Raw genomic sequence first — 27,711 nt, 5'->3', positions numbered from 1 at the left:
GATCCTACTTCCCTTCCTGAGTGCACAGCAAGGATGGCATGGGTGGCCTTCACAAGAGTTGTGGTGCGCTTGGCAGTTGCATGGTGCTAAAGTATATTCTTTATTTTTAATACATTCATATCTCACCTTTTCTCCAAAAAGCTCAAGGGGGAATGCATAATTTTCTTCCTCCCCATTTTATCCTCACAACAACCCTGTAAAGGTAGATTAGCCTGAGAATGACAGGCCCAGGATCACCCAGCGAGCTTCTTGGCTGTGTGGTAATTTGAACCCTGGACTCCCAAGTCCTAGTTCAACACTCCAACCACTGCGCCACCATCTGGCAAGCAGACTGGGCCTCTCGTTCAGTGGCAGGGGCTAAAAGCCTCCCTTTTGACACTGCTTGTCTCTAAGGAATATTAGCAGGACCCCTTCAATTGTCACTCCATATCACTCCCAGTGTTGGGGTACCGTACACGTTCATTTCTTAGGGTTATTGAGGATTTGTGAGAATCATTTAGGGGAAAAAACAAGCATGGTAACTTATTTGTGTGTTGCACTGTTTATGGAGGCAGGCAGATGAGCACTTGCAATAATCATCTTGCTCATCTACAGGGGGCCGGATCCATCTCTACTCACGTGCAAGAACCAATGGCCCCAAATAGGAATGCCTGACCCCGTCTGCATGAACAGGCACATCCGGAGACGTAGATTGGGAAGCAGATGACTTTCAGCTGGATGTGCTTCTGTGTCCTCAGATCCCCCTTAGAGAACTGGATATTTAACTAACGGGAGTTTCCCTTTTCATTTCTGCTGGGATCAAAATGTTCCACTGTGTTCGAAAAAGCTCCCTGGAAATGTTTAGAGCTTGGTATGGAATATGGCAATATCTGGTTCATTTTGCTGGTGATTAATAGTGGGGGCATTGTTAAGGGGTGGCCAGGAGCCAGATTGCTTTCCCTTCCCCACTTTTTAAAGTAAAATGTTGCTTACAGGGCAACTGATCACCCTGCAAACCTCAAGGCCAAAGAGACCCCAGTTTCTTTAAGGTGCCCAAAGGCATCTATGCTTGTAAATTAGCATATTCCAGATGGCATTTTACCAGGAGTCCTTTAAACACTGCTAGGTAATAGGGAAAGTTAGGTTCATGGGTTACTTCAAGGTCATTGTGGCTAAAATGAAAAAAAAGAAGTCTGTAATAATGTCCTAACCTGTTTGATCTCTCTGCTGTTATTTGGCGCTGGGTCTGTGTTTGCTTTGATTGCACTGTCTGTAATGGAGAAGAAAAACGCTTCTTATCCAAGATTGTTGGGACTGCCCCAAAATCCGCAGGTTTTCGAGAGAACTTTGGCTTACAGCACAAGTTTAATTTGTAATATTTTTTAATTAAAAGAGAGAAAGCCTTTGCCTGATTTGGATTTTGAAACAAATCTGTCCATAGAATTATACAGTTTTATGGGGTACCGTAGGTCAACTAGTCCAACTCCCTGCTTGTTACGGGAAACCCAGAGATAGAGAGATGACACCCTTTAGGTGTCACAAGATGGCAACTTCCATCATTCTTGTCCATTGGTTGTGCTGGTTGGGACTTGTGAAAGTTAGAGTCCAATAACATCTAGAGGACCACAACTGCTGCCCAGCGCCATTCCACTTGAAGACCTCCAATGAGAGAGTCCACACACTCATTCACTCGCTAGCTAGAGATGGGCGACTCTGTCAACTTCATTTCCCCCTTGGTTTCTCATTTTTCTAATCTCAAAATTCAGTTCTCTGCACTTCCATATCACTTTGTGGGGTGGGGGCGGGGGGGTGGATTTAGTCCTCATGAAAACCCTTCGCCTTTTCCATGCAAATTTCTCCTAATATAAACATTTTTGTATGCACTTTCCCCTGTGAACTTTGAAGGATAGCTGTGTCTCAGAGAATGCAGATCTGGCATAGCCGTGTTCACACATTGTTTCTGAGAATTTTGGCAGGTTCCCCTTTCAATGCAAACTGGATCAAATTTCACCCCTCCCCCCATCCCTACCGCTGGGTAATTGTTTCCATTGTCCATACTGCTTTTTTGCTGTTATCTTACTGTTCAGCTGAAATCTGTCATCCTGGAATTTAAGCTCCTTAGATCATGCTCTGTTCCTTGGGGCAACAGAGAACAAACAAGTCTTTGCCCTCTTTCTAGGTGGAATCCTTTGGAGGGTTGGGACTAAATGATCCTTAGGGATCCCTTCCAACTCTATGATTCTATGATTCAGGTATCCAAAGTGCCTACACGCGAGTAGGACCCTGGCAGAGACACATGCCCGACTGGCATGTTCTCTCCCTCCTGGTCTTTCGTTCGGGAGCTTCAAAAGCTTTCTTCAGCCTGAGCATCTCAGCGACCAATGCCTACCGACACAGGCACACTTAAGGATCCGCAGAGTTTTTGCAGCATTGCGTGACAGACATCAGCAACTCAGCATTTTGGCTAATCTAGTTTATTTACATATAAACACACACGGAGCACTGCAACATGGCCCCCTCTCTTTCTAGCATCAGACAGCAGAGAGAAAAAAGACAAAGAACACTAGTCCCACTTCACAGAACACAGTAACACAAACATCCTGTCTCTGTCACTTTCCACTTTGTGGAGTCAAAACATATACCGTCATGTGATAGACAAAAATCCCGTGACTGCAATCATGGAGCAGAAGAAGAAGAAGAGTTTGGATTTGATATCCTGCTTTATCACTACCCTAAGGAGTCTCAAAGCGGCTAACAATCTCCTTTCCCTTCCTCCCCCACAACAAACACCCCATGAGGTGAGTGGAGCTGAGAGACTTCAGAGAAGTGTGACTAGCCCAAGGTCACCCAGCAGCTGCATGTGGAGGAGCGGAGACACGAACCCGGTTCCCCAGATTACGAGACTACCGCTCTTAACCACTACACCACACTGGCTCTTAACCACTGCACCTCACTGGAGCAGGAATTCTAACAGTTCCACCTCACCCTGCTCCACTTCTCCAGGTTAAACATACTGAGCTCCTTTCCCTCCTTTCCCTCTTCACAGGATTTCTTTTCCAATTTCCATCTTTGTTGACCTCCTTTGGACCACTTTTTCTACATCAAAGATGGGGAGCTTGTAACCCCCAGATGTTATTGGATTACCTCTCCCATCAGCCCCTGCTCTATGTCCTTCTCAAAGTACAGTGCCCTTATTTATTCCAAGCTGGTTGCTGAATCAATGAGACATCGTGGCTTGGTTGCAGTGCAGTGTGGGGAAGAGGCAGGTGGGATATTATTATCCCCCATATTTTTAGTGGCCAAAATTTGGTGCAGCACTAATTTGAACACTTAAAAATGTACTTCTTCCTCTGTGTGGCTCCCCCCCCCCTCCCCAAGAAGCTGTAAACGAACAATAATTATCCATTGTCAGTTGAATCAGGGCAGGATATATTAAGGACAGATGTCTGTAACGAGCCATATGCAGCATTCTCCATGGAATGAGGACTATACGGTCAGTGACATCTGAAAAAATGGGTTGCCTGCACACGGCAAATCCAGCTAATTATTAACATTTAGGGTTCATTGTGAATAAGTGCAGCATGAAATAACCACAGAGATGTGGTAGATATTTTTGGAACGACTTGTCTGCCAATCCTGGCTAGGGTTGCCAAATGTCAAGGTTTTAGCCTCCTTCTCAGTGTCCCTAGGAAAAGGAATAAAATCTCAAGAAGAAGCTGTTTTTTCTCAGGCCATCTCTATCCCAACCAACCATTCGGCTGGTTCAAGTATCCTGAAGCTTTGCAAAAAGGTTACATTAGGCTAAAATGCAGTCAAAGCAGTGTATATTTGGACTAGGTTTGCACTAAAATGCAGATGTATTTTCACAAAGGCTTTTTTTAAAATTGCAAACTGATGTGGAAATGTGGAGGATTGAATTTAAGACTGGAAAAAGAAGAGACAGGGAGCAACCTAAACTGTCAGATTTGCCCATCTTTATGTGGCAAGATGATTGTCAGATTTACTCACCCCTATCTGAATCATAGAATCATAAACTTTTAGGGAACTCTGAGGGTCATCTAGTTCAACCCCTGCAATGCAGGAATCTCAACTAAAGGATCCATGTCAGATGGCCAGCCAATCTCTGCTTTAAAACCACATGGGAATAAGATCACCCATCCCACTGAATTCAGCAGGAATTACCTCTGAGTGGACAGAGTTAGTCCTGCACTTTTAGTCTGGATCTAACCCCAGTTCAGTCTGGAACAAACCCAATACCTCTAATTCCACATAAATGCAAATATTCACAGACACTTACAGAAGCTTCTTGTCTACAGGATCACACTTTTGACTTGCCTGAGGTTATGATTATCTTTTCCACAGCTCTGCCCCAAGAATAAAAACAAATCATGCCCAGCTAGAATTGGCACTCAGCAAAGTTCCATAGACCAGTTAATATTCCAATTCATTTTTAAATAAGAGTACTGCTTTCTAAGATTATGAAAGAGCTGAATTCATATAAACAGCTGTACAGTAGACTCTTTTTGCAGCACAAAATCTGCTCCTCCTCCTTCTAGAGGGAGAAGAGGGAGTGATTCCACCCTCAATAGCCCAGGCTGCTGACCACTCCCTTCTCAAACCCACCTAAGGGCAATTTTTGCCAGACGCATGAGAGCCTGAGGGCTCTTAGCCATTAGGCTCATTGCCAGGGCCTCACCTTCTTTAAGAGGAAAAGAGCAGAGAACACTGTAATGAGAGCAGCATTTGGAGAGATCGCTTGTTCTCTGTCTGGAGTCTGGCTTTATGTCATGTTCTCTGAAGAGATCATTTGGTGGAGCTTGGTTTTCCTTTCTAGACTTCCTGGAAAATGGGGGCACCCCACCCTTAATTCCATGATGGCGGGGCTCATCTGCTGAGCCAAACTGCCCCGTGATGTCAACAACCTGCTTGGAATGAATTCCTTACAGTGAAATAATTTTGCATACATCTGTGCTGTTTCAAAGGATTTGCAGCACAATCCTACGTATTTTTCGCTCTATAGGATGCACTTTTCCCCCTCCAAAAATTAAGGGGAAATGTGTGTGCGTCCTATGGAGCGAATGCAGGCTCCTTGGCTTCAGCGATAGCAACATGAATCCTCCGAAGCGCAGAGGGAGCGCTCCCTCCGCGCTCTGGAGGCTTCACATTGCTTTTGCTGAAGCCTGGAGAGCGAAAGGGGTTGGTGCGCACCAACCCCTCTCACTCTCCAGGCTGCAGGGATAGCTGCCTGAAGCCTTGGGAGCGCAGCACGAGTTCCCGCTGCGCTCCGCAGGCTTCGGATTCCTTTTGCTGAAGCTGGGAAGAGCAAGACTCTCCTGGCTTCAGCAGAGAGGGAGAGCTCTGCAGCGCTCCTTCAGCCAAGCGGGAGGAGAAATGGAAGGGGCTCTGTTTCTCCTGCTGCTTCGCTGAAGGGGCGCTGAGCTGAGAGGGGGAGAAATTTTTTTTCTTGTTCTCCCCCTCTAAAACCAGGTGCATGCTATGGTCTGGTGCATCCTATCGAGCGAAAAATATGGTAATTCAGTCGGGCTTATACCCAGGTAAGTGGAGTTGGGGCCTCATCTTTAAATCTGCATCTTCAGATTTCAAAGCATTCTACAAATTGTAGCTGTGATTGAATTTGGGAAGGACGCGGGATAATTCTCCCCCTCCCTCTTCCATTCTCCGTCCTTTGAAAGGATATTGCATGATCACTTCATCTAATAGCAATTTAGGTGTACTTACCATATTTTTCACTCTATAAGATGCACCCAACCATAAGACACACCTAGTTTTTAGAGGAGGAAAACAAGAAACAAGAAAGTAACGCAAAGCCTCTTGAGTGAAGAGGGAGGAGTGCTCTGGCTGCGCTCAAGAGGCTTTGTGTGGCTATCCCTGAAGTCAGAAGAGCAAGAGGGATTGCTATACACCGATCCCTCTTGCTCTTCTGGCTTCAGTGATAGTTGCACAGCCTGCGTTCACTCCATAAGACGCACACACATTTCCCCTTACTTTTTAGGAGGGAAAAGTGCGTATTATAGAGCAAAAAATATGGTAGGTAATTTGAGACTCTGGGCTTAATGGCCTCTCTTTAGATTAGGGATGGGGAACCTATGGCCCTCCAGATCTGGCTGGACTACAGCTCCCATTGTCCCTGGCCACTGCTGCATTACATCACTTCCTTCAAATGTGGCACACCAGCCCTGCCTGTTGCATTCAGCGGACCCTCTTGCCCATTCTGCTGACTGGGTTCCTGGGCTTGTGCTCCCAAATCCTGCTCTGGCAGCATCAGCAGACATAGAAACACATTTTTGCTAGTCAGGACCAGTTCCTGCATTCTGTTTCTTAGAAGCATTAACTTCTAAGCAAAACAATTGCCTTTTTAAAATAAATGACTAGCTTCCCGCTCCAGACACCCTGTTCATCGAGCATTCATTCCGATTTGCTTGCGCAAATCGGGATGAATGCTCGATGAACAGAGATGAGATTATATGCAGTATTTATTGAGCATTTGTTCTGATTTGTTTGCTGAGTGGTTATATGGCAATGAGCATTTGTCCTTCATTCATTTTGATTTGCTTGCAAGGTGTTTATGCCTGTTGGTCATTCAGTCATTCCACACTTTTCAGTGCATGCCCCTGTCGTTCTCCAAACTGCAAAGAAGCCTGATTCTTTTTGAAAGTGGATTTGTTGTGCTAGAGCAAGAGAGCAATTTAATCTATTTTGAGTGTGGAAAACCAAAGTTTTGGTGTGTGGATGAATCCTTTCTGCAAAATAGTGACAGTCTAGAGGCACCCCAGCAAAATGCCTATAATCTATGACATAATACCAGTGAGATCACGGTCAGGGCGCTTACCACCTAGTGCTCAGAGTGGAAGGTAGATTTATCTTCCCCATGGGAGTGAAAATCAACTGTCCTTTCTCCCATATAAGAAAAAGAAAATGGATGTATTTTGGGGTGCCATACTGCAACATTTACATTCTGATCCAAGAGGTGCAGTTAAAGGCAGTTAGCATTGGAATTTGCAATGGTCAGATTCTGTCACTGTGCCAACACAAATAGTGGAGGCCATGTCAACAGCCCCCACCTGAAAGTACTGTCTGATGCAACCAGCATCTCCATGTGATGCCCATCAGGAAGAGTGGCCAGTTGTCCTCTTTCATGCTGGCTTCCCACTGCTTGTCTTCTTTCGCTGCGTGCCTAGCAGGCAGCAAAGCCAGTGCACCTTGAATTAAGCAATTTCCCAGGGCCATTTGAGGATTCACATGGTGCACAGCACAGCAGCGGGCTGACAGTGGCTGCAGCAGGATGAAGTGTGGGCTTGCTTTCGAATTGAAAGCACCCACTATGCCTTCGCCCACTGACCACCTCCTTCCATAGTAGAAAGAAACAAACCAGAGCTGGTCTACGTTATTGTGCAAGCTACACCTGATGTTGCTAGACTCTAAATCCTATCAGCCCTGGTCATTGGCCATGTTGGATGGGCTTGATGGGAGTTGGAGTCCACCAAAGTAAGGGTAACCACTGGTTCCCAATCCCTACTTTAGCAGGCTTGTTCGATCTGCCTACAGGCAGACATTCCTTATAGTATGGATGTGGAACCTATGGCTATCTGGATGCTCTTGAACTCCGAACCCCATCAGTTCCAGATAGCATGACTGAGGGAGGTTCTTCAACAACACCTGGAGGGTCAGACATCTGGTTAAAATATTAGAACAGTAAGAAAACCACCAAGAAGCAGTGGGGTCAGGGCACAGCAGAAGGGCACAGCCAGGTTCAGTCCCTGCCCTCCCCAATTAACATAGGGATTAGCAGCTGGTGATGGGAAAGACTATATACTGGAGATCCCAGAAAGCCATTGCAAGTCAAAGTAACTGCTGCTTCCCACATTGTTTTTGCTGCAATAGAAAGTGACCAGCACTGAAGTGAGCTCTCTGGGATGCAATCTTGGGCATCATGTGTGGAGGTCTTGGGTTGCCCAGACAGCAAGACTCTTTGGACTCTTTGGACTCATTGATGTGGTCCAGAGCATTAATTGTGCTGAGAGTTTCCCAGTTCGATGTATTTTGAAATCCAGTCCTATGCTGGATCAGGGATCTCCTGTCTCCCAAGCAGTCACAATTACTGTATATGATATGAGTCGGAGGCATCATTAAAATAAATTAGTGCATGTTGAGATGAAATAATTGTTTTACATAAACTCCTCCAGGGAAAGAAGATGGGGATGGCAAATCGCATTAATCCTGCCATCCTATTCTCTGATACGGAACAAGTGTCACAGCTCTGCGTTGGTGTAGGGGGAAGCCGAGTCAGCAGAAAAGTTTCTGCGTGGTTTTGTAAACACTGCACCAAATATTGTCGGTACATCTTTCTCCATCTCAAGACCGTTTTTGTTTTTGCACGATTTGCAAAATGAATCACTGGCAATTGGTGATGATGCATTTACTGAGTAAAGCCTGAGTAAAGCAAGCTAACGAAACAATAAACCACGTGCATAAATAGGAGGCGATAGAAGTCTTAATGTGCCCAGTGGCCTAGGATGGAAGGGCATGAGATTTTCAAGATCGCCTTTCGGCAGCAATAAAATAAAAGCCATAAATAATTAGAGAGCTAGGGAATACCCAACAATTCCGGGAGCAAATCAGAAACTGGGATGGCTTCTGTAAATCGGGGGCTGTCCCTGGAAAATAGAGACACTTAGAGGGTCTGGAAACGGTGGCATGAAAGGAAATCTGTGTGAGCCCTTAGTCATTTCACAATGGATTAATTCATCTATCCCTCAGGAACAGACCTTTCCATGAGCTATGTTCCCCAAAGAATGGTGTTTTAAAAGTTATTAATTTGATCATTGTAGCCTGGATCCCTGCCAGAGGTTGTTTAGCAAATAAACATTGTAACTGTTGGGTGATTGAAGTTTTAATTACTAAGCAATTAACACTTCAAGATTTCAAGGCAGAACATTGTGCAAAAGGTGCTGCAGCTTAGGCAGGAGGGAAGGGAATGCAAAGGAGAGCAGAACCTAAAAGGAATGGAGGAGGAGGAGAAATGGAGGCCTGGATTGCAACCCCCTTCCTCACAGGGACATTGTGGGGATGACATGGTGTGGGGGATGGATGGACATTGATCAACCTGAATTATTTCTACTCCAACATCCTGTTTTCTCAGTGGCCAACCAGATATATAAAGGATAATAAAAAAGGACTTCTGATTTAAAGATCTCACCTCCATAGAGTAGGTCCAAAGAGTGAAAAACAATGGGCAAAATCTTTAACCCCCTACAGGAGATAGAGATGGCCATCAATTTGGATGGCTCTAAAAGAGGATTGGGAAAATTAATTGAGGATAAGGCTGTTGACAGCCAGTAGTCATGACAACCAAGCTCTGCCTCCAGGCTGAAAGGCAGTCATGCTTTTGAATGCCAGCTGTTTGAAACCGCTGGGTGGAAGAGGGAGTGCTCTTTCGCTCAGATCCCGCATGTGTGCTTCCTACAGGCATCTGGTTGGCCACTGTGAGAACAAGATGCTGTTAGAATTCCTGCTCCATGACTGCAGTCATGGGATTTTTGTCTATCACATGACGGTATATGTTTTGACTCCACAGAGTGGGAAGTGACGGAGACAGGATGCTTGTGTTACTGTGTTCCGTGAAGTGGGACTTGTGGGAGCCATGAAGCCATGGCAGAGGCTTGTAGTGCCGCATGGTGCCTTGCTGACCTCGGTGACCGGCATGTCCGTGCTTTGCAGTGTATTGAGTGTATTGACCTTATATGGAGTTGTGTTCCCGCTGGGCAGTAATACCTTATATGGTGATGAGTGTTGTAAAGCCATTATCAGGCAATGTGATGTAGGGCATTGGCAGATGGCCACGGAGGCTGTTAGAGGGAGGAGAGTATAATAAAAATACTGGAGAGGAGGAAAGTTCGAGCTGAGCTGCCCTCCACCCTGAAGATACTCGCTGCCTCTGTGTTTTTTCTTTCTATGCTGCTCACCACTGTTGACGGCTGGTTTCCGTCAGGGACTAATGTCCTTTGTCCTTTTTCTCTTTGCTGTCTGATGCTAGAGAGAGAGGGAGCCATGTTGCAGTGCTCCGTGTGTGTTTATATGTAAATAAAGTAGATTAGCCAAAATGCTGAGTTGCTGAGGTCTGTCACACAATGCTGCGAAGACTCTGCAGATCCCTAAGTGTGCCGGTGTCGGTTGGCATCGGTCGCTGTGATGTTCAGGCAGAAGAAAGCTTTTGAAGCTCTCGAACTATCGACCAAGAGGGAGGGAACATGCCAGTCGGGCATGTGTCTCTACCAGGGTCCTACGTGAGTGTAGGCTGAACTCCTGACAGATGCTAGACTAGATGGGCCATTGGCCTGATCTAGCAGAACATTATGTTCATATGTTCTTACTGTGCGCCCATCAGCAGGGGTGAGGAACCTCAGGCCTGGATGAAGTGAATGAGGCCCCCTGCCTTGTCCATCTGGCCCTCAGAATTCTCCACCGGCCACACACCCCTCTCCTCAAGCACACCCCTCAATGCCTCTTGTTACACACCCCAATTGTTTTTGCCTGGCAGGAATGTGTCCTTGAACTCCCATAATGCCTTGTGCTCAGAGGGGAATTTGGGCCTCAGACTGAATAATCTTCCCCATTAGAACAAGAAAGAAAGTATTGGAATATGGTGTTAGAAGGAAGGAACAGAATGGCTAAAAAGGGAGCGATTATTTCAGTTTGAGCCAAGGCTTCTCAGAGCTCAGATACCAGATTTATTATCAATGCCGGGCAGAAGTTCAAAAGGTATGGTTTAAATGAAAGGCTGCATTTCTGCCTGATGAGCAGCAGCTCTGAAAAACAGCAGCCCTACCAGGCTGGGGTGAGTAGCGGGGGCAGCTGCACAGTGAGCGCAACAGCTTCTTTCTTATCTCTCCCTTCCTCCCCAGCGATGCTCTTCCCATCCGCTCAGCGAGTGAAGAGGTCTTCAGCAGCTCTCCTCAACCCAGTGCTTCAGAAGTCTCAGGATGATGTGGACCTTCTGTTTGAGGTTCAGTATACACCAGAGAACCATCTTTCTGTGTAGAAATATACCAGATATGACAATATCTTCAAGGCAGCACAGAGAATAAGGAGCTTGGTGCAGAGCGGTGTCGGACAGCCTGGTAGGACAGAAGCACTTGTTGACTTACTGCTGTTTACAAAGGGAACGGGTGAGGTGGCAGAGCACAAATGCACTGGCAAAGCCAACCTGGTGCTCCCGCCAGTGTGTTTGCACCATGCTGCCTTCCTGCTGTTTCACCCATCCTCCTCCTCTCAGTAACCAGCAGTGACTCACCTGCTCTATGCAACTGGCGGAAAGATGCCATGGCATTTATTTGCAGGCTTTTGCTCTCATGTTTAAGAGCAGCCATCCACGCTGCTGAAATAAAGTTACAGGCATTAGGGGGAAAACCCTGAAGAATCCGTTTACTGTGATTAGAGAATATGGAAAGGCTCTCTCCCACATCAAATATAGAATCACAGAATCACTGTGAAGTTGTCACTGTCAATCTGCAGCTTCCTTGCTGAATCCAGTAAGCATGCTTAAAGTTGTCACCATAAAGCAGGAATAGGGAACCATCGTCCCGCACAGCCTGCAAATGTCCCGGAAAAAACAGGACATCCCGTTTTCTCACGCGAGAGCATAGCAACCATTTTGGGTGCTGTGACTCATACAGGAACATGGGTGGGAAGACACACGTCTTGGGATTCCAAGATGTTGTTGTTGTTTTGAATATTTTATTAGTTGAATATAAGAACAACATATAATCAAATACAAGCAATTTAATACAGTGGGATTCCAAGATATTGATGGGTATGCACCCCTGGCTATTGGCTATGCTGGCAGGGGCTGATGGGAATTGAAGTGCAACAACATGTGGAAAGCCATAGGTTCTGTGGCCCAGCCCCAGAGCAATATTTTAACAGAAATCGTAGACCAAGTAGATGGTGGGTTAGATGCTGGCTTCAGAAGAACGTGGTCTCAGACACAGCTGAGCGATGGACTACAGCTGTAAGGGCTGCTGACCTGCCTCCTGCCATTTTATTTTTAAACTAATCAGTCCCTTTGTCTGCTTTATGTTCCAATAAAAACAATCTAAATTTAACCTAAATGTTATGCATTGTTCCTGTGGGAGGCTGGCTGGGTTCTCCCAAACAGCAAATGAGCCAAGTTTTGTTTGGAAGGTACCACTCCAAAATACGGTTGCCTTTTGGGACAACTTTGCCTCATTTCTCCTCTGTGTGTTTCTGCCCCAGCTTCTTCTAAGTGAGCTGCAGATCAACGATGACCTGAAGATCTCTGTCAAAGACGAGGAGCTGGCTTCGATGAGGAAGGCGACTGCATTTGACACTCTCTGCAATGACATCATCCCTAAAAGCATCACGGACATTCGCCGACTGAATGCCAGGCTGCTGGGCCACCCTGGGGTGCTGAAGAAAGAAGATTTCGAAAGGACAGTGTTGACCATGGTCTACACAGCCTATAGGGCAGCTCAGTCCCAAGGTCACCAGAAAGACACGTGGGCTGAATCCTTTGTGGGTCTCTACAAGGCCCTGAAGCACGACTTGACATTCTCAACCAGCCAGACGTCCTCATCTCAACGGACTTTGTAGTCCAGAAATTTACTTTAATAGGAAGCACATCTGCCTCTTTGCTTTGTTTTTCTATGTATATAAAAAGTTTAGGACTGCAGGCGTGGAAAGATTCTTTATTCTCTAGCTCCTCCTAGAGGGCACCTGTTGAAAAATCTTTTACATGCTTCTGAAATTTCTCCTTGTCTCAATTTCTCCCTGGATTTTGGGAGTTACAAATTGCCTGTGCCTGCTTCTGAAATGGAACCAATGAGTTAAGAATCCTCCTTTCTTATTCTTTTCTCCTTTAAATAATCCAAATTTTGTATGAAGCACAGTGAATGCAGAGTTTTCCGCAGCCTTTCATGGAGATAAGTGATTTCCCCAAAGCTCCGATCAGATTAGTTTGGAAATTAACTGAGTTCTCCCAGAAGGAAAAATGAGACACCTTACTTTTTTTCCTTTTTTTTTTTTTTTTGCAGAGCCAGTCTGAGGACTCAAAACACCTCATCTCGGTCCTGCCAGCCTGCTGTCTCCCAAAACTCTCCTTGCAAGCTGAGCTCAACCCCCAGACACACTTCATTTTCTTTGTCTGACAATCAGTGACCAAATGGGGAGGGCATAGGAGAGAAGGGAATATTGCTCTGTTTCCTTGTTCCCTCCCCAACCTTATTCACATATTACTTCTCTGTAGAGTGCTAATATCCTGGAGTCCCATCCCAGGCTAGGCCTGCTTCAGTTTGTTTCTTATTTTAATGCAAGCCTGCCTGGTTCACATTTTCTGAAACGATGCACCAGACTGCCCTTAAAATTGGGTAAGTGAGAAAGTGGGAGAAACCAAAATGGACAGATGCACCAATCTGTCCATCCCAGCTGACATTAATTTATATAAAGAACCAAGGACAGTTCTCTGGCACCCAACATGCCCCTTTGTTTTCAGATACTATGGTAGCCGCAAAGCCCAAAACACCACAGCACACATTTTCTCTCCCGCTCACTGGCACGTGGAATTAGTATAAACCATGCAAAATCTGTATAGAGAAAATTAATGTCCATAGACTTATACATCAAGATCAGTTAACTTTTAGGGTACCCTCATTTTACTTTAAGTAAACGACTCATTGGTTCTTTGATATTCCCTCTTGTTACTCCCTCTAGGTTTATGTGAATGTGCATACAAAGTGTGGCAGTTGCTTTGATACACATACATCCAGGGTCAAAAAGCCTCAGAGTTGTTTGTGCAAACAGTATTGCAGGACATTTTTAAGCATGTCTATTCAGGATCATCCTGTTGTATTTTATGGGTCTTTGCCCCTCATAAGTGTGCATAGAATTGCAGCCTTATTTTTTTTTCCCTGACTTGAAAACTGGTGAATGTTTGGGATCCACGGTGGAGAAAATACCCATTCAATAAAAATCTCATTGATGAATTCATTAGCTTTTCAGCAGGGAATAATAGGGTTATGCATTGGCTCTGTGTGCACCTCAAGTAATGAGGCAAATTGGGTGATACAGGACCCGATATCATGCTCCTGGGTTAGATCAGGCTATTAACAGGTGAATTAGGGAATCTCCAGGGAAGTAGTTCTGTTGCCTCGGTTCCCCCATCCCAAAAAAGTTCTGTGCATGACCTTCTTTTCCTTTCCTTTCCTTTCCTGAAAAATGAAATCAAGTTGAATGGTAAAATGTCTAGCACTTGAGAGGAGAGGGAATATATAGGAGAGGGGAGATGGGAGATCTTTCATTTTGATGGACATTTTGATTATCTTTTAATCAGTGAATTATTTTCCCAGTGCACTTCGCTGTCAGTGATTTAGAGGAGGAATGTTGAAGTAAACATGCGGTCTGCCTTTCTCCTCCATATTCTGGCTGCAAGAACAGGGCATAAGTAGTAGGGTTAGACTACTGGGGTCTAAGAAAATAATCCCTTTTCCTAACAAACCATCAGAAATCATAGTGCCCTCTCTTTTTTCTTCAAGAGGGGTACTTCTAGGAAGTGAGGAGTGGGGAGAAAAAACAGTGACTTTTCCATTTTGTTATAACAAGATAAAATCACCTAGTATGATAGCCCCTGGACCTATCTGTCCGAACTTTGACAGGTTACTTGTGTCCCCATTTCTCAAATGGATTGCCCTGATCAAATTAAGGGAGGGAATGTGATTTTTTGTTTTCCCACCTGAAAATGGTAGTCTGACCTTGTAGGAGAACTGCTGTAGCTACCTGTCAGAAATTTGGCAGTATTTGTTCCTTCAGAAGTGGGAACTGTGCCTGCAATTTGCATCCACTCCTGGAATAAAATAAAACAGTTAAATACTTTATTTCTTTCAGACAACAAACAAACAACAAACCACCTGAAATGTTCCCTGCATGGAAACCCCTGGATGGATCTGTTTGAACTTTGGCAGACTTGATCCATTCTGCAAGGGCTATTTGGCCTACAAATTACATCCACTTGTGTGAAAAGAAGTCATAGCTGCTTTTAGATTTCCCATTCTAGTCAATGGGGGCTAAACAGAGCTTTGGACATAACAGGTCAGATATTAAAGGAATGGGGAGATAATCCCACAATTTCTGCAAATTAAACGAGGAACCTTAGCAACAGTGGCTTTTGAAGCCCCTTGGCACAAAAATGGTGGAGAGTCAGCATTTATTTTCTAGGAACACTAATATTTATATATATCTCCAAAAACAGAGCACTCGCAGTCAGACTGAAAGGGCCCAAGCAGCGTCAACGTCCTGGTATGGCTCCAAGCCTAGAGCTGACTCTGTGTGGGCTCAGACATCTGTTCAGCAATGGCAGATCAAAGATTCTACTAGCTGTGTAATTACACCATTCCTGGCTGTTCCTGTCCTGTGTTTGAGTAACTCTGTGGCGTGAGTCATAATTTTGCTGCATCCCTGCAGAATGAATAGTTTAGTTTAGGTCACATTTGGTCAGCCAGTCAGAGAACCAACAGCAGGCAGCTCATCTTGTTTGACATGCAGCGGGGAAAGGAATCCGACTACATGTGTGTAGCAGGACCACATCTGTGTCACGGGACTCCAGTGATGGGACAGCATGCTCCATTGGATCTCAGAGAGTAAAATACCAGTTTGGAGGTGCCAGGCAGAAACAGCTCTGCCCTCTCACTCCTCGTCACCACTCTGCTCGGCTTCTGTTCACCGTCCACTCAAACTAATGCAACAACATGCCATTGCCACCAAGTGTCACACTGAATAGACCAGCAATGTCGAACCAGTTGACTGTGGTCACCTGGTAGATCGCCAGGGTTCTCCAGATGCATCGTGGGAGTGAAAAAAGAGATTGTCTGTTTGCTCCTGAGCGATCGTGACGTGCCCGGCTCCCAGCGCCATGTTTCATTGGCGCCACTTGTATTCCCCTCATCTGTGGTAGAGTGGGGGAAGGAGGGATGGTTGTGGACTGCTTGGTGAGTGATTTTATGCAACCCTTTCTTAAATAAAGCTCAACAACTCTGAGCAATGACAATGGGTAGATCACTGCCAGTTTTATTATACAGTCATACCTCATGTTACGTCCGCTTCATGTTACGTTCTTTCAGGTTACATCCCGCAGTGACCCAGAAGTATTGGAAAAGGTTACTTCTGGGTTTCACCGCTCGCGCATGCGCAGAGGTGCAAAATGATGTCACGCACATGCGCAGAAGTGACGAATCACAACCTGCGCATGTGCAGATGCACCGCTGAGGGTGGCATTCTTTTCATGTTGCGAAGGGGCCTCTGGAACGGATCCCATTCGCAACCAGAGGTACCACTGTACAGTGGTACCTCGGGTTACATACGCTTCAGGTTACAGACTCCACTAACCCAGAAATAGTGCTTCAGGTTAAGAACTTTGCTTCAGGATGAGAACAGAAATCGTGCTCCGGCGGCACAGCGGCAGCAGGGGGCCCCATTAGCTAAAGTGGTGCTTGAGGTTAAGAACAGTTTCAGGTTAAGTACAGACCTCCGGAACAAATTAAGTACTTAACCCGAGGTACCACTGTACTGGGAGTAGATCGCATCTCTATAGATTTGGATGTGCCTGGAGTAGACCAATGCAGCTGTTCACACATTGCCTGCTGGAATGTACAGCCTGCCAGGGATAATTGTGCCTCTGCCTGCCCACTTGGTTAGGGGGGTCTTTCCTAAACCTATTTCAAAAAGTAAAAACCAGGAAACCACCCAAATTGTTGAGCTTTTCTTTACAAAAACGCCAAAAAAAAAAAACCACACCAAACCACCTCGGTTTCTCGGTTTACTTCCCAAAGATCCAGGACAAACCACTGCCTTCTGGAAATTCTCACTGGATTACCAGAGAGGGATGGATAACAGAGAAATGGTGAAAGTAACCAGGAAGATCAGAAACCAAGCAGATTATAAATTTAATAAAGAATGGGAAAAATTTATAAGTCACTTAAAAGAAGACTGTAAGCAATGAAAAACATTGGCAGGATTTTTTTAAAAAACACCACTTGCAATCTAACAAGAACTATGGTATGAATTGAGTTCATACGATGCAGTTGGAAAATAACTATGGAACCCATGGAGGGGAAATAGAGGGAAGTCTAGGGATTCAGAGAATCCTATTTGCATATAATTATAATCTACATGTGAATGCAAATGTTAAATGTAAAACTGAATAATAATAATAATAATAATAATAATAATAATAATAATAATAGAAATTCCCCTTGGATGTCACTTTCCCCTTTGAAATCCTGGTAATGTCTGGGATTTCAGTCCTACCTAAACATGCTGTCTGTGGTGCATTGGAAGAAGGCAGTTAGGAGAGACAGACAGCCCAGGTCAGCAGAATACAAGAATCGCCACCACTAGGGTGCTGACTCTGCTGAAACTGCTCCATAGACCTGAGATTAGCTGCCTAGATGCCAGATTGTTGTGCGTAGGAATTCAGAGGTGTCGAAGCGACTGCAAGTGTTCCCATTGACAATAAAGAGCTAACTCTTTGCCATGTGTACTCCTTGGCTGCGAAGCGCCATTCCCTTCTAGGCAATCTTACAGGGAGTCACATGCCAGTGCTGGGCAGGGCCAGAGCCAAAGGTAGACCGAGCAACACATGTATATTTTAAACTCATACAACCCCTCTATCCCCCATTGAGGAAAGCAAGAGGCATTATCAAAGTTCTAGGACACATTCCGGACGGACAAAAACACTTGGGGGGGGGCAAAGAAGGGGGAGAGCACCAAGGTCCAGAGAGAGGGGGGGGCATTTGGCCTTCAGGCCTGGGCTTCATCACCCCTTCTTTATATAGAGAGCCATGTTAAACTCTAAAGCACATTTCCCAGCACAGTGGGATTTCTCCCACAGTCAAAATGGAGTGTTGTTGATTTAAGAGCCGGCGTTGCTAGCTCTCTGAATAATACATATACAAACAAAGCATAAAACACCCTCAGGCTCCCAGTGGATCAATGAACCTTAGAAATAACTCTTACAACCCTCTGCTTCTTGCTTGTAAAATAGAGCTTTGTAGGCTTCCACTCTCCTCTTTTACTGTGGGTAATGTCAGAAGCACAAAATATGGGAATGACATCCATAAAGGTCTATTTTATTTACTAAAGCATCTCTAATGAAGAAGCAAAACACCCGTGCTTTGAGGCATGCTTGAATTCAAGGTACATTTATCAGTGGAGATAAGCAACAAGGCCAGCAGAAAGTGCACACAAGGTATTAAAAAGCCCTTATCACCACCATCTAATTTAGTTTTCTTTTTAAAAGAAAAGTCTTTCCAGGTGCTCAGGAAAACTAGGGAGGTAACCAGGAGATAATGAACTGGTCACCAAGCATATCCTTAGAGCAGGAATGCAGGCATACCCTCCAACATTTCTCCAATTAAAATAGAGGCGTCCCATTCCATAATGATAATTTTACTATTTATACCCCACACAACTGATTGGGTTGCCGCAGCCACTCTGGGCAGCTTCCAACATATATAAAAACATGACAAAATATTAAATATTGGGGGGGGGACATTCCCTACACAGGATTGCCTTCAAATGGCTTGGGAGCTGAACAACTCCATCCCCTCCAACATTTCTCCAATGAAAATAGGGGAAAGTGGGACATTCTGGGATCTAACCAGAAACTGGGATGGCTTCTCTAAATCAGGGACGTCCCTGAAAAATAGGAACACCTGGAGGGTCTGGAAATATAGAACTTAGGGAAGGGAATTCCACAGAGGCTATCTTGTCCAAAATCCAGAAATGGCATTAGCAGGCTTAAGTTACAGAAAGATAAATGTCAGCTGAATGTTGTAAGATACTTCTTGATGGTAAGAGTCACTTGACAATGGAACCAACTATCTAAAGCATTGGTCTTAGATTAGTGGGTGGACCGACTACCAGATCATGGCCTGATCTAAGGCGTGTTGCAACAGCAGCATCTCTCTCCCTATCCCCAAATGCATTTCTGGGTTAAAAGTGGATCCCACGTCAGAAAAGGCCAAAGACTACTGACATAGAGGGATGATGAGCTGTCCGGTGCTGGAAGTCTTCAGGTAGGTTCCTCTGGATTTCCTACTTTGAGAAGAAGCATGCACACGAGATGACAATGATGCAGCTAACCTTCAGTCAAAAGATGCCGATTTTACTCAAAAACAACAACACATTTGCAACGTGCCCCAGATTCTGGCCATTAATGCAGTTGCACACATAATTCAGGCAGCAAGCACAGAACCAAGAAAGCTCACCCAGAATTTTATTTTATTTTTAATTCCAGTCAGTTGAAAACAACCCTAATTTCAAGTTTCACTGATTTCTAACTAAATGCCAGTCCTCTATGAACTCATCTACTCATTGCTTGGGAGTGGGGGAGTCACTTTCAAAATATATTAGTACTTTTCCTCTTTGGAATGGGGAGGTTTACTACTTCACATCTTTTTGCTATGAACTGTTTTTTAAACCTTTCTTCTTTGGTACATTAAAAACCTCTGGCACATGAACAAAGAAGGAAGCCATTAAGGGAGTCGCAAGTCTCATTTATGCATATATACATTTAATAAATTCATTGGTTTACATGATTTTTATCCCACTCTCCAGCCAGAAAAGGCTCCCAGAGGTGGAAAGTCATTGCCCTCAAGTTGTTGTTGTTGTTTAGTCGTTTAGTCGTGTCCGACTCTTCGTGACCCCATGGACCAGAGCACGCCAGGCACTTCTGTCTTCCACTGCCTCCCGCAGTTTGGTCAAACTCAAGCTGGTAGCTTCGAAAACACTGTCCAACCATCTCATCCTCTGTCGTCCCCTTCTCCTTGTGCCCTCCATCTTTCCCAACATCAGGATCTTTTCCAGGGAGTCTTCTCTTCTCATGAGGTGGACAAAGTATTGGAGCCTCAGCTTCAGGATCTGTACTTCCAGTGAGCATTCAGGGCTGATTTCCTTGAGAATGGATGCGTTTGATCTTCTTGCAGTCCATGGGACTCTCAGGAGTCTCTTCCAGCACCATAATTCAAAAGCATCAATTCTTCGGCGATCAGCCTTCTTTATGGTCCAGCTCTCACTTCCATACATCACTACAGGGAAAACCATAGCTTTTACTATATGGACCTTTGCTGGCAAGTGCCCTCAAGTAGGGTTGGGCAAATCCGTCACTTTTGGTTTCTCTCACTCTCTCACTTTTCCAATCTTCAATTCCATTCTTCACCTTTTTGCATCAGTTTGCTTTTTTAAAAAGAAAAAGAAAAAGTTCTCAAGAAAATTCACCAGCATTTCTGTGGAAATTTCTCATCACATACACATTTCTGCATGCAATTTTCTCTAATATACACATTTCTCCTAGGCATAGTCTTCCTGCAAAATTCAGAAAAGTTCAAATTTTGATCAGGGACTGTGTTTCAGTTCACATTCTGTTTCAAAAAGAGAGAAAGAGAGAATCAGGTAGATTCACCTTTGCATGTGAACTGAATTGAATTTCTCCTCCATCCCGGCCTACATCCCACACTCAGGCTAGGAATGAGTAAATTTCAGGGTAACAGGCAAAGTGTGGTGTAGCCATTAAATAAATCAAAAATAAAAGCTAGCTAGGTTTTTTCAGTAGCATTACTAAGCGTGTGTAAACAGGACTCAAGCTCTGGAAGGAAGGCAAACCCATCCCTCAAGGGGTGAACTGCAGTTGACTCCATGCACCAGGGTTCAGTGTACTTTCAAGCCCATCGGAATATAGGAAGCTCTCATACTGAGTCAGACCACTGGTCCATGTAGATCAGTATTGTCTACACTGGCGGGCAGCAGTTCTCCAAGGTATCATGCTGGGCACATTCCCAGCCGAACCTGGAAATGTTGGGGATTAAACCTGCAAAAGCACATGCCCTCTAACATTTCTCCGGTGAAAATAGGGATGTCCCATTCCATAATGATAATTTTACTATTTATACCCCACACGTCTTTGCCCCAGCCACTCTGGGCAGCTTTCAATATATATAAAAACATAATAAAACATTAACCATTAAAAAAACACCTCCCTATGCAGTAGTACCTCGGGTTACATACGCTTCAGGTTACATACGTTTCAGGTTACAGACTCCGCTAACCCAGAAATAGTGCTTCAGGTTAAGAACTTTGCTTCAGGATGAGAACAGAAATTGTACTCTGGCGGCAGCAGGAGGCCCCATTAGCTAAAGTGGTGCTTCAGGTTAAGAACAGTTTCAGGTTAAGAACGGACCTCCAGAACGAATTAAGTACTTAACCCAAGGTACCAGTGTGGTGTAGTGGTTAAGAGCGGTAGTCTTGTAATCTGGGGAACCGGGTTCGCGTCTCCGCTCCTCCACATGCAGCTGCTGGGTGACCTTGGGCCAGTCGCACTTCTCTGAAGTCTCTCAGCCCCACTCACCTCACAGAGTGCTTGTTGAGGGGGAGGAAGGGAAAGGAGAATGTTAGCCGCTTTGAGACTCCTGAAGGGGAGTGAAAGGCGGGATATCAAATCCAAACTCTTCCTCTTCTTCTTCTTCTTCTACCACTGTACAGGATTGCCTTCAGATGGCTCGGGCATCAGATAACTCCATACCCTCCAACATTTCTCCAATGAAAATAGGGACGTCCTAAGGAAAAGTGGGACATTCCGGGATCAAATCAGAAACTGGGATGGCTTCTCTAAATCAGGGATGTCCCTGGAAAATAGGGTCTGAAAGCAGGTGCTCTACCACTGAGTTGTGGCCCTTCGTCAAATATTTCTCTACTATAATCGTCTCCCACAGAGACTGAACTGCTTGAGAACATGAGGCAGGAGCCAAAGGTTACAGAACGATACGGCCCCTGACTAATATTTATTATGGGCACCACTATTTGCACAGGCCTGCTTTATCGGTTTTAATGGCTAAAGTTGCAACTGGTGAACAACGTGAGGTAAAAAGTGAATCATTTCGCATTGCCAGTGGGGAGTTTATATTTTCACAGCCATTCCTTGGCCTTGAAGCAGTCACACTGCCCAGCAGCTGAGGTGGGTGGTGGGGCCAGGGGTTGAGGGGAGGGAGGGAATAGCACTTGTCTTGGAAGGATATTGGTTTCCTCCAATGCCATCCTCTTAGCAGGCGGAGCCGGGGCTCCTTTCCATCCCTCCCATTGGTGAGCTGCAATAGGTCGGGACTTCCCCTCAAGTTTTTTCTCAAGATGAAGGTAATCTGTGTAAGAATTGCTTCTCTGTGCATTCCCTGAGAACTGCTGATCTGAGGGTAGGGAGGGAAAGGAGCAGAAAGATAATCTTTAAGCAGTTGAGAAATGTTACAGGAAAGAATGCAAAAAGCATAAAGGGAGAGTGAGGGAGAGAAAATAGTTTTTTTTTTAAGCTGTGGATTTTCTTCCCTATTTTAATTTGTGCTAAACTGAATGCTAACTCTTTAGTTGAGGTGCACCTGAAAGTGGGCATACCTGCAAGAAGAAGAAAGCGAGGCTCAAGAAAACGTTTGGGTTTCTGCCTACCTGATTCATACTCCAAGCAAACAAACGTGATGCGAGGCGAAAAGAAAATGGACTCCACGGAGGCCGCCTGGTGATTTTCCTGGTGGTGGTCAGAAGCAAGAACATTATGTTCCTCAGACACTTATGGTGCGATGGTCATGAGGAGGCACTAGGCAGTCCTACATAAAGGCAGAGACTCTCCAATGCATTTCGCAACGTCCCCTTGAAGGAGAAAAGAAGCAAGAGCCGCCAATCACTCTTCCGTAGAAGGAGGGAACCATTTTCCCAGGGCTGGAGGAAGACCCTGAGGATTCCCATTGGGTCATCAAGGAGATACACCAGGAACAGAAGGATGACAGTAGTCAAGGAGCTGCTCCGTGCCAGAAACCTGTTGCTGGTTATCCTGATTCCACTCTTGTTGCTTCCTTTGCCTCTCTTATATCCCAGCAGTGTAAGTACTTTGCTTCCCCGCCCTCTCATTTTCACCATAACTGGATTGGGAGCCAGTCTGGTATAGTGGTTAGAGTGCTGGACCAGAACCAGGATTCATCCCATTTCCTCTTAGCCATGAAACTCACTGGGTGACCTGGGAGCCAGTCACTCAAGCTCAGCCTAGCCTACCTTCACAGGGTTGTATTGAGGGAAGAGGAGAAATATTTATGCCACCTTTCCTTGTAGGAAAGGTGGGTTATAACTGTGATAAATAAATTAATGTGCTCAAGAGTTAGCAGGCCAACTAGGCAAAGCATTCTTGGCAAGCGTAGTATGTATGGTGTATGCAGGGGAGCAGGGAGAGTTGCGGTGCAATCCTTTACTCAGAAGTAAGCCCTATTGAATAAGTGGGGTTCGAATGCAACATTAAGGTGGCAGCCCCTTTGCCTCCGTTGCATGGGAACTCCATAGGACGCAACTCAGCCTTGATTATTTATTTCATTGATGAATCACTTCTCGAAGCAACTTCGCAATGCAACAAAAACATCTCTAAGACAATTGTGTGTGCAAAAGTAGTTAAAACAGTTGTATATATAAAAACAAAAACAGTTTTAAATATATAAATTAAATTCTTATAGCAAATTGTTCTGGATTCCAGCTTTACTCCAATGAAAATGATGCTGTTTCCAGGGTGGACTCATAGAAATGTAAAGTTGGAAGGGGATCAAAGAACCCTTGACAGATGACTATCCAAGCTTTGTTTAGAATCCTCCACTGAAGGAGGCAGTCCGTTCCACTGCCAAACAGCTCTTACAGTCAGAAAATTCTTTCTTGTAATTTGGATCCATTGGTTCAGGTCCTTTGGAGAAGCAGAAAACAAGCTTACTCCATCATCCATGTGACAGCCCTTCAGATATTTGAAGACGTTATAGAGCTTTGAGGATGGAATGCTCAGGAGGTCTTTGGTTGTTGAAGCTAAGTGATGCTTGTACTATATTCTAGGTCACCCTTTCTTAGCCTTGGCTCCCCAGATGTTGTTGGACTACAACTCCCACCATCCCTAGCTAGCAGGGATGATGGGAGTTGTAGTCCAACAACATCTGGGGACCCAAGGTTGAGAAAGGCTGCTCAAGGTTGAGGCCATGTGGTGTTAATGTGTCCCACGTTGTTGGATATGTTGCATTATCCGTAGCTTCTCAGAAATGCTCAGCAAACTTGCTTGACGTGCTGTTTGATGCTTTCATTGTCTGCCAGCCTATCTATTTATCTATCATCTACAAGCTAAAACAAATATATAAACACATTTTCAGATCCAATACTGAGACTCACTTGTAATGAGAAAAAATGTGCTCTGTACATGCCCAGAAACATGCTGTGATTACATGCAGGACTGAGCTGCCATGTGGCTTTTTCCAATTAAGTCCTGTTTACAGTCTTGGATTCTAAATTTAAATATGCAGCTGTGAGTGCAAAAATACATGAGGAGAGGGAAACAGTTCTCCTTGGTCTCCTGTGATAATCTTAATCAAAGAATTGAAGCTGAGTTGCATTATCATTTGAACTGAAGGAAAAGGCAGATGAAATTTCCTCATTAATTTTGGAGACGAGTTTCCTTTCGCAAATGAATTTGCACTGCCGCAAATGCTCTCTAGGAAGGCAGCATCGCTAACTTGGCGGTGTTTGTTTTAATGAAGTCGAGTTGCACCTTTTGATTAATTTGTTTGCAACTTGTTTAATTAATGGTGTCCCCTTGTTTATCAGGGTTGGAGTGAACAAATGAACAAATTGGCAAATTAGGCAAAGTCGAAGTCAGCTAAAACAAATTTCAACCTCATTAAACAAGTAAACGAAGAGCGAGGCAAAGGAAGATAAATGAGGTTTTTTTCCTTTCCTTTTGCCTCTCTTGAGCTGACAAGAGTTAAGCAATTACAAGCTTACAGACCTGGTGCGATGATGAAGATGGAATGACGGCATGATGAATTTAAAAAATCAAATTAGCCAGCAGGTAGTTACTTAATATAGAACTAAATAAGGGATGGGCAAGTCTGCTTCCAGTCCATTTTACTTTTGTATGCTTTTGCCCACAATTCTGTTCCATTCCTGCATTAATCTGCATTTCATATTCATATTTAAATGTGTATTTTCCTCTGAAAATATCTTTTGAAATTGGGAGTGGCAAACCATTTTCAAGCTCAAGGGCTGCATTCCCTCCTGGGCAATGTTCTGAGGGCCACATATGAGTGGTAGGCGGGGCCAGAGGAAAAAGTGGGTGGGGCAAGCAGGGAAAATTTTACCTTTGCACAGTAGGCTAGTTTCACCCAGCCCTCTGTCTCCTCCACCTGAACAAGCAGTGGGCATTACCAGTGCTTAAGGGCACATTCCAGCCTGGCAAAAGCATTCAGGGTGCAAAGCAGAGCTAATAAGTGGGATGGCCCAGAGAGAGGGGGTTGGTGGCCTTGGGAGGGTTACGAGGGACAGAGGCAGAGGCCTACAGGGCCACCATGACTTAAATGCATATTTTGCTATATTTAAACCTCTGAGAACTGCATCACAAAATTTGGAGAAATGCAAAATCTAGTGGATTGCTATGGGCTGATCTGCACCTTAGTCCGTAGAGTTACAGAACAGGAAATTCCATATACTTATTTCATGGAAACATTTATACGCTTCCCTTCCAATGCCCACGAATCACTCATGATGCCCCACATACAGCTTAAAATCACAATTTTAGATCAGTGGGAAAACAGCTGTTTGAAACACCCAAAGAATAGTTAAAATCAGCCACAAGCTGGAAACCAGCTTAAAGCACATGCCAATATTCCACATGCCTGGATAGATTTGCCGAAACATAATTGCTTTTAGCAGGTGCTGAAAAGATTACAGTGAAGGTGCCTGCCTCAGTTTCCAAAGTGCAGGCGCAGCAACACCAAAAGAGAGATTTCTTGCAACTGCTGAATGAGTATTGTGTGAAACCTGTAACAGTTCCAAAGGGGTTTGAGTGGGCATGCATGGAGTAAAGCAATCCTGCAGGTAAACTGTGACAGGCTTTATATACTAGTAGTAACACCTTTGAACTTGGCCAAGCAGCAGACTGACAACCAGTGCGGGTTTCTGGACTGAGGTGCTCAATGCTCAACCTCCCCTTGTTCTTTGGCTGCAGCAGTTGGTTGTCAGGGATATAGTGCCCCTGCAGATGGAAGTTCTCTTTGGCTATCAATGCAGAGAAGTGGTAATAAACCTCTTCTCTGTGGTTTTGTGAATTCATGGAATTGTCTGAAGCTGTGCCGATGAGAGTGGAAGGGCACCAGGTTGGAAAAGATGGCCTTAGGATTGGGAACCGTAACTCAAGTCAGAAACATCATGCTATTAAATGTGCTTGATCCGATTCAATTCAACTATAGGCCTTGGTACCTCTCTTTCTCACTCCCTGCTCACTTTAATTCTTTTGTAAAAGCCTAAAAATTCAATTTAACCATTCCTGGTTTTTCTCCAGTTTTCTCCATGCATGTCTCTCTTGCGCAGAGCAAAACACAAGATGGATGTTTGCACGCTTTGCTCTCAGAGCTTTCTACAAGCTCCACTCATATCTCCATCCAGACATGCAAGAGATATTATTATACTTCAAGGACACATTCCAGCCAAACAAACACACTTGAGAAAGTTGCAGGGCAGGGACAGTGTGTATTTTTATGTTGTGGACTGTCCCATGCTCTTTGGATAAAGGATGATACAATATAAATAATATAATATACAGTAAACCCACAACTTACGTGCCTTTAACTCGTGTGCATTCAGCTTTACATGCTTGGCAAAAAAAAAAAAAAGATTAAAGGGGACGAGGCTGGCAACGACTTTGGCAATCCCACCCATTATTGAACCCAATATGTTTTGATGATATGCGATTTTGGCTTTAGGCACAATCCCCAGAATGTAATTCCCAGATAAATTGCAGGGCTTCCTGTTATATTATGTGTTATATTAGGGGTTATGTAGATTTGCAAAAATGTGTATATTAGGGGAAATTGCTTACCGTATTATTATTTATTAAATTTCACCCAAAGACCACAGGGCAGTTGACAACATAAAAGCACAAAAATACACAACATAGTAACAAACAAAAACAATAAACAAAATGCAGAATGATGCAGAAATGTTGAGAGCTGAACTTGGGAGAAATGAGAAACTGAAATGAACAGATGGCCATCTGCCATGGGTTCGTTAGTTGAGAGTCCTGCATTGTAGGGGGTTGGACTAGGTTTTCTTCCAACTCTACAGTTCTATGAAATAGGCAGATTCTCTCATGCTGAATGATAAGGCATCGAACCAGCACCCAGGTATCCCATGTGTCCACTGGTTTCCAAAACACCATCTTTAGAAGTGAAACACAGCTGCAGTGCTCCCCTCCCTCTGGAGGATCATAAGCTGCAGTTTAGAATGACTAATCAAACTGATCCTTTTGTGTTCTGCACAAAGAATCGAAGCACAGACAATAATTTAACATTGCGTAACTCAATCAGAAAGAAAACCCTGCGGTCTTTCTCGGTGGATCAAGTGGAATGGAAAGAAATTAGCACAGAGTGCCTACTCACAACAAGCTGGCTTCTAAGCACTTCTTCATTAAATAGCCCAGTTATCCGATAGCCTAGTTACTTGATCATTAAATAGCCCCACAGAGGCCGATTATGGTTTAGCTGAGATTAATAAAACGACTGTTGTGAATCACTTTTCTTCCTGACGGCTTGCCAGTCAGCCCTTGGCTGTTAGTCATCATGTCTGCATGGCATCTTGAGGTCCAAAAGTAGTGTG

General features: G+C 44.5%; 2 protein-coding genes and 1 long non-coding RNA gene across 5 annotated transcripts in view; 2 read left to right on the top strand and 1 right to left on the bottom strand.

The window, feature by feature from the left end:
- The window catches only part of FAM180A (family with sequence similarity 180 member A), a 17,505-nt gene extending 3,504 nt beyond the window's left edge, over positions 1 to 14,001 (top strand). Inside the window, exons 2-4 of one of the 2 annotated variants that reach the window (XR_014555658.1) lie at positions 10,902 to 11,002; positions 12,253 to 12,841; positions 13,050 to 14,001. Coding sequence is in view for 1 of the 2 variants with exons in the window: in XM_083701006.1 (XP_083557132.1) it covers positions 10,902 to 11,002; positions 12,253 to 12,609 (458 nt within the window). In the remaining variant the exon portion in view is untranslated. Of the gene's footprint in view, positions 1 to 10,901; positions 11,003 to 12,252 lie in introns of both variants that reach the window. The other variant, XM_083701006.1, reaches the window with a different exon arrangement.
- LOC310826322 lies at positions 13,985 to 27,711 on the bottom strand. Of its 2 annotated transcripts, XR_014555745.1 has the most exons (3): positions 22,495 to 22,575; positions 19,043 to 19,101; positions 13,985 to 14,854 (listed from the first exon to the last, which is right to left on the bottom strand). It is a non-coding gene; the product is annotated as an uncharacterized lncRNA (long non-coding RNA). The 2 variants fall into 2 exon arrangements; XR_014555744.1 differs by lacking the exons at positions 19,043 to 19,101; positions 22,495 to 22,575 and adding an exon at positions 27,495 to 27,711.
- The window catches only part of SLC13A4 (solute carrier family 13 member 4), a 39,937-nt gene continuing 34,388 nt past the window's right edge, over positions 22,163 to 27,711 (top strand). Inside the window, exon 1 of the mRNA XM_083700332.1 lies at positions 22,163 to 22,924. Coding sequence (XP_083556458.1) covers positions 22,826 to 22,924 — 99 coding nt within the window. The 5' untranslated portion in view covers positions 22,163 to 22,825. The remainder of the gene's footprint in view (positions 22,925 to 27,711) is intronic.

This window comes from Podarcis gaigeae (genome assembly GCF_964106915.1).
Source record: "Podarcis gaigeae genome assembly, chromosome: 10".
Taxonomy (NCBI): Eukaryota; Metazoa; Chordata; class Lepidosauria; order Squamata; family Lacertidae; genus Podarcis; species Podarcis gaigeae.
This window is presented reverse-complemented; position numbering and strand designations above follow the sequence as displayed.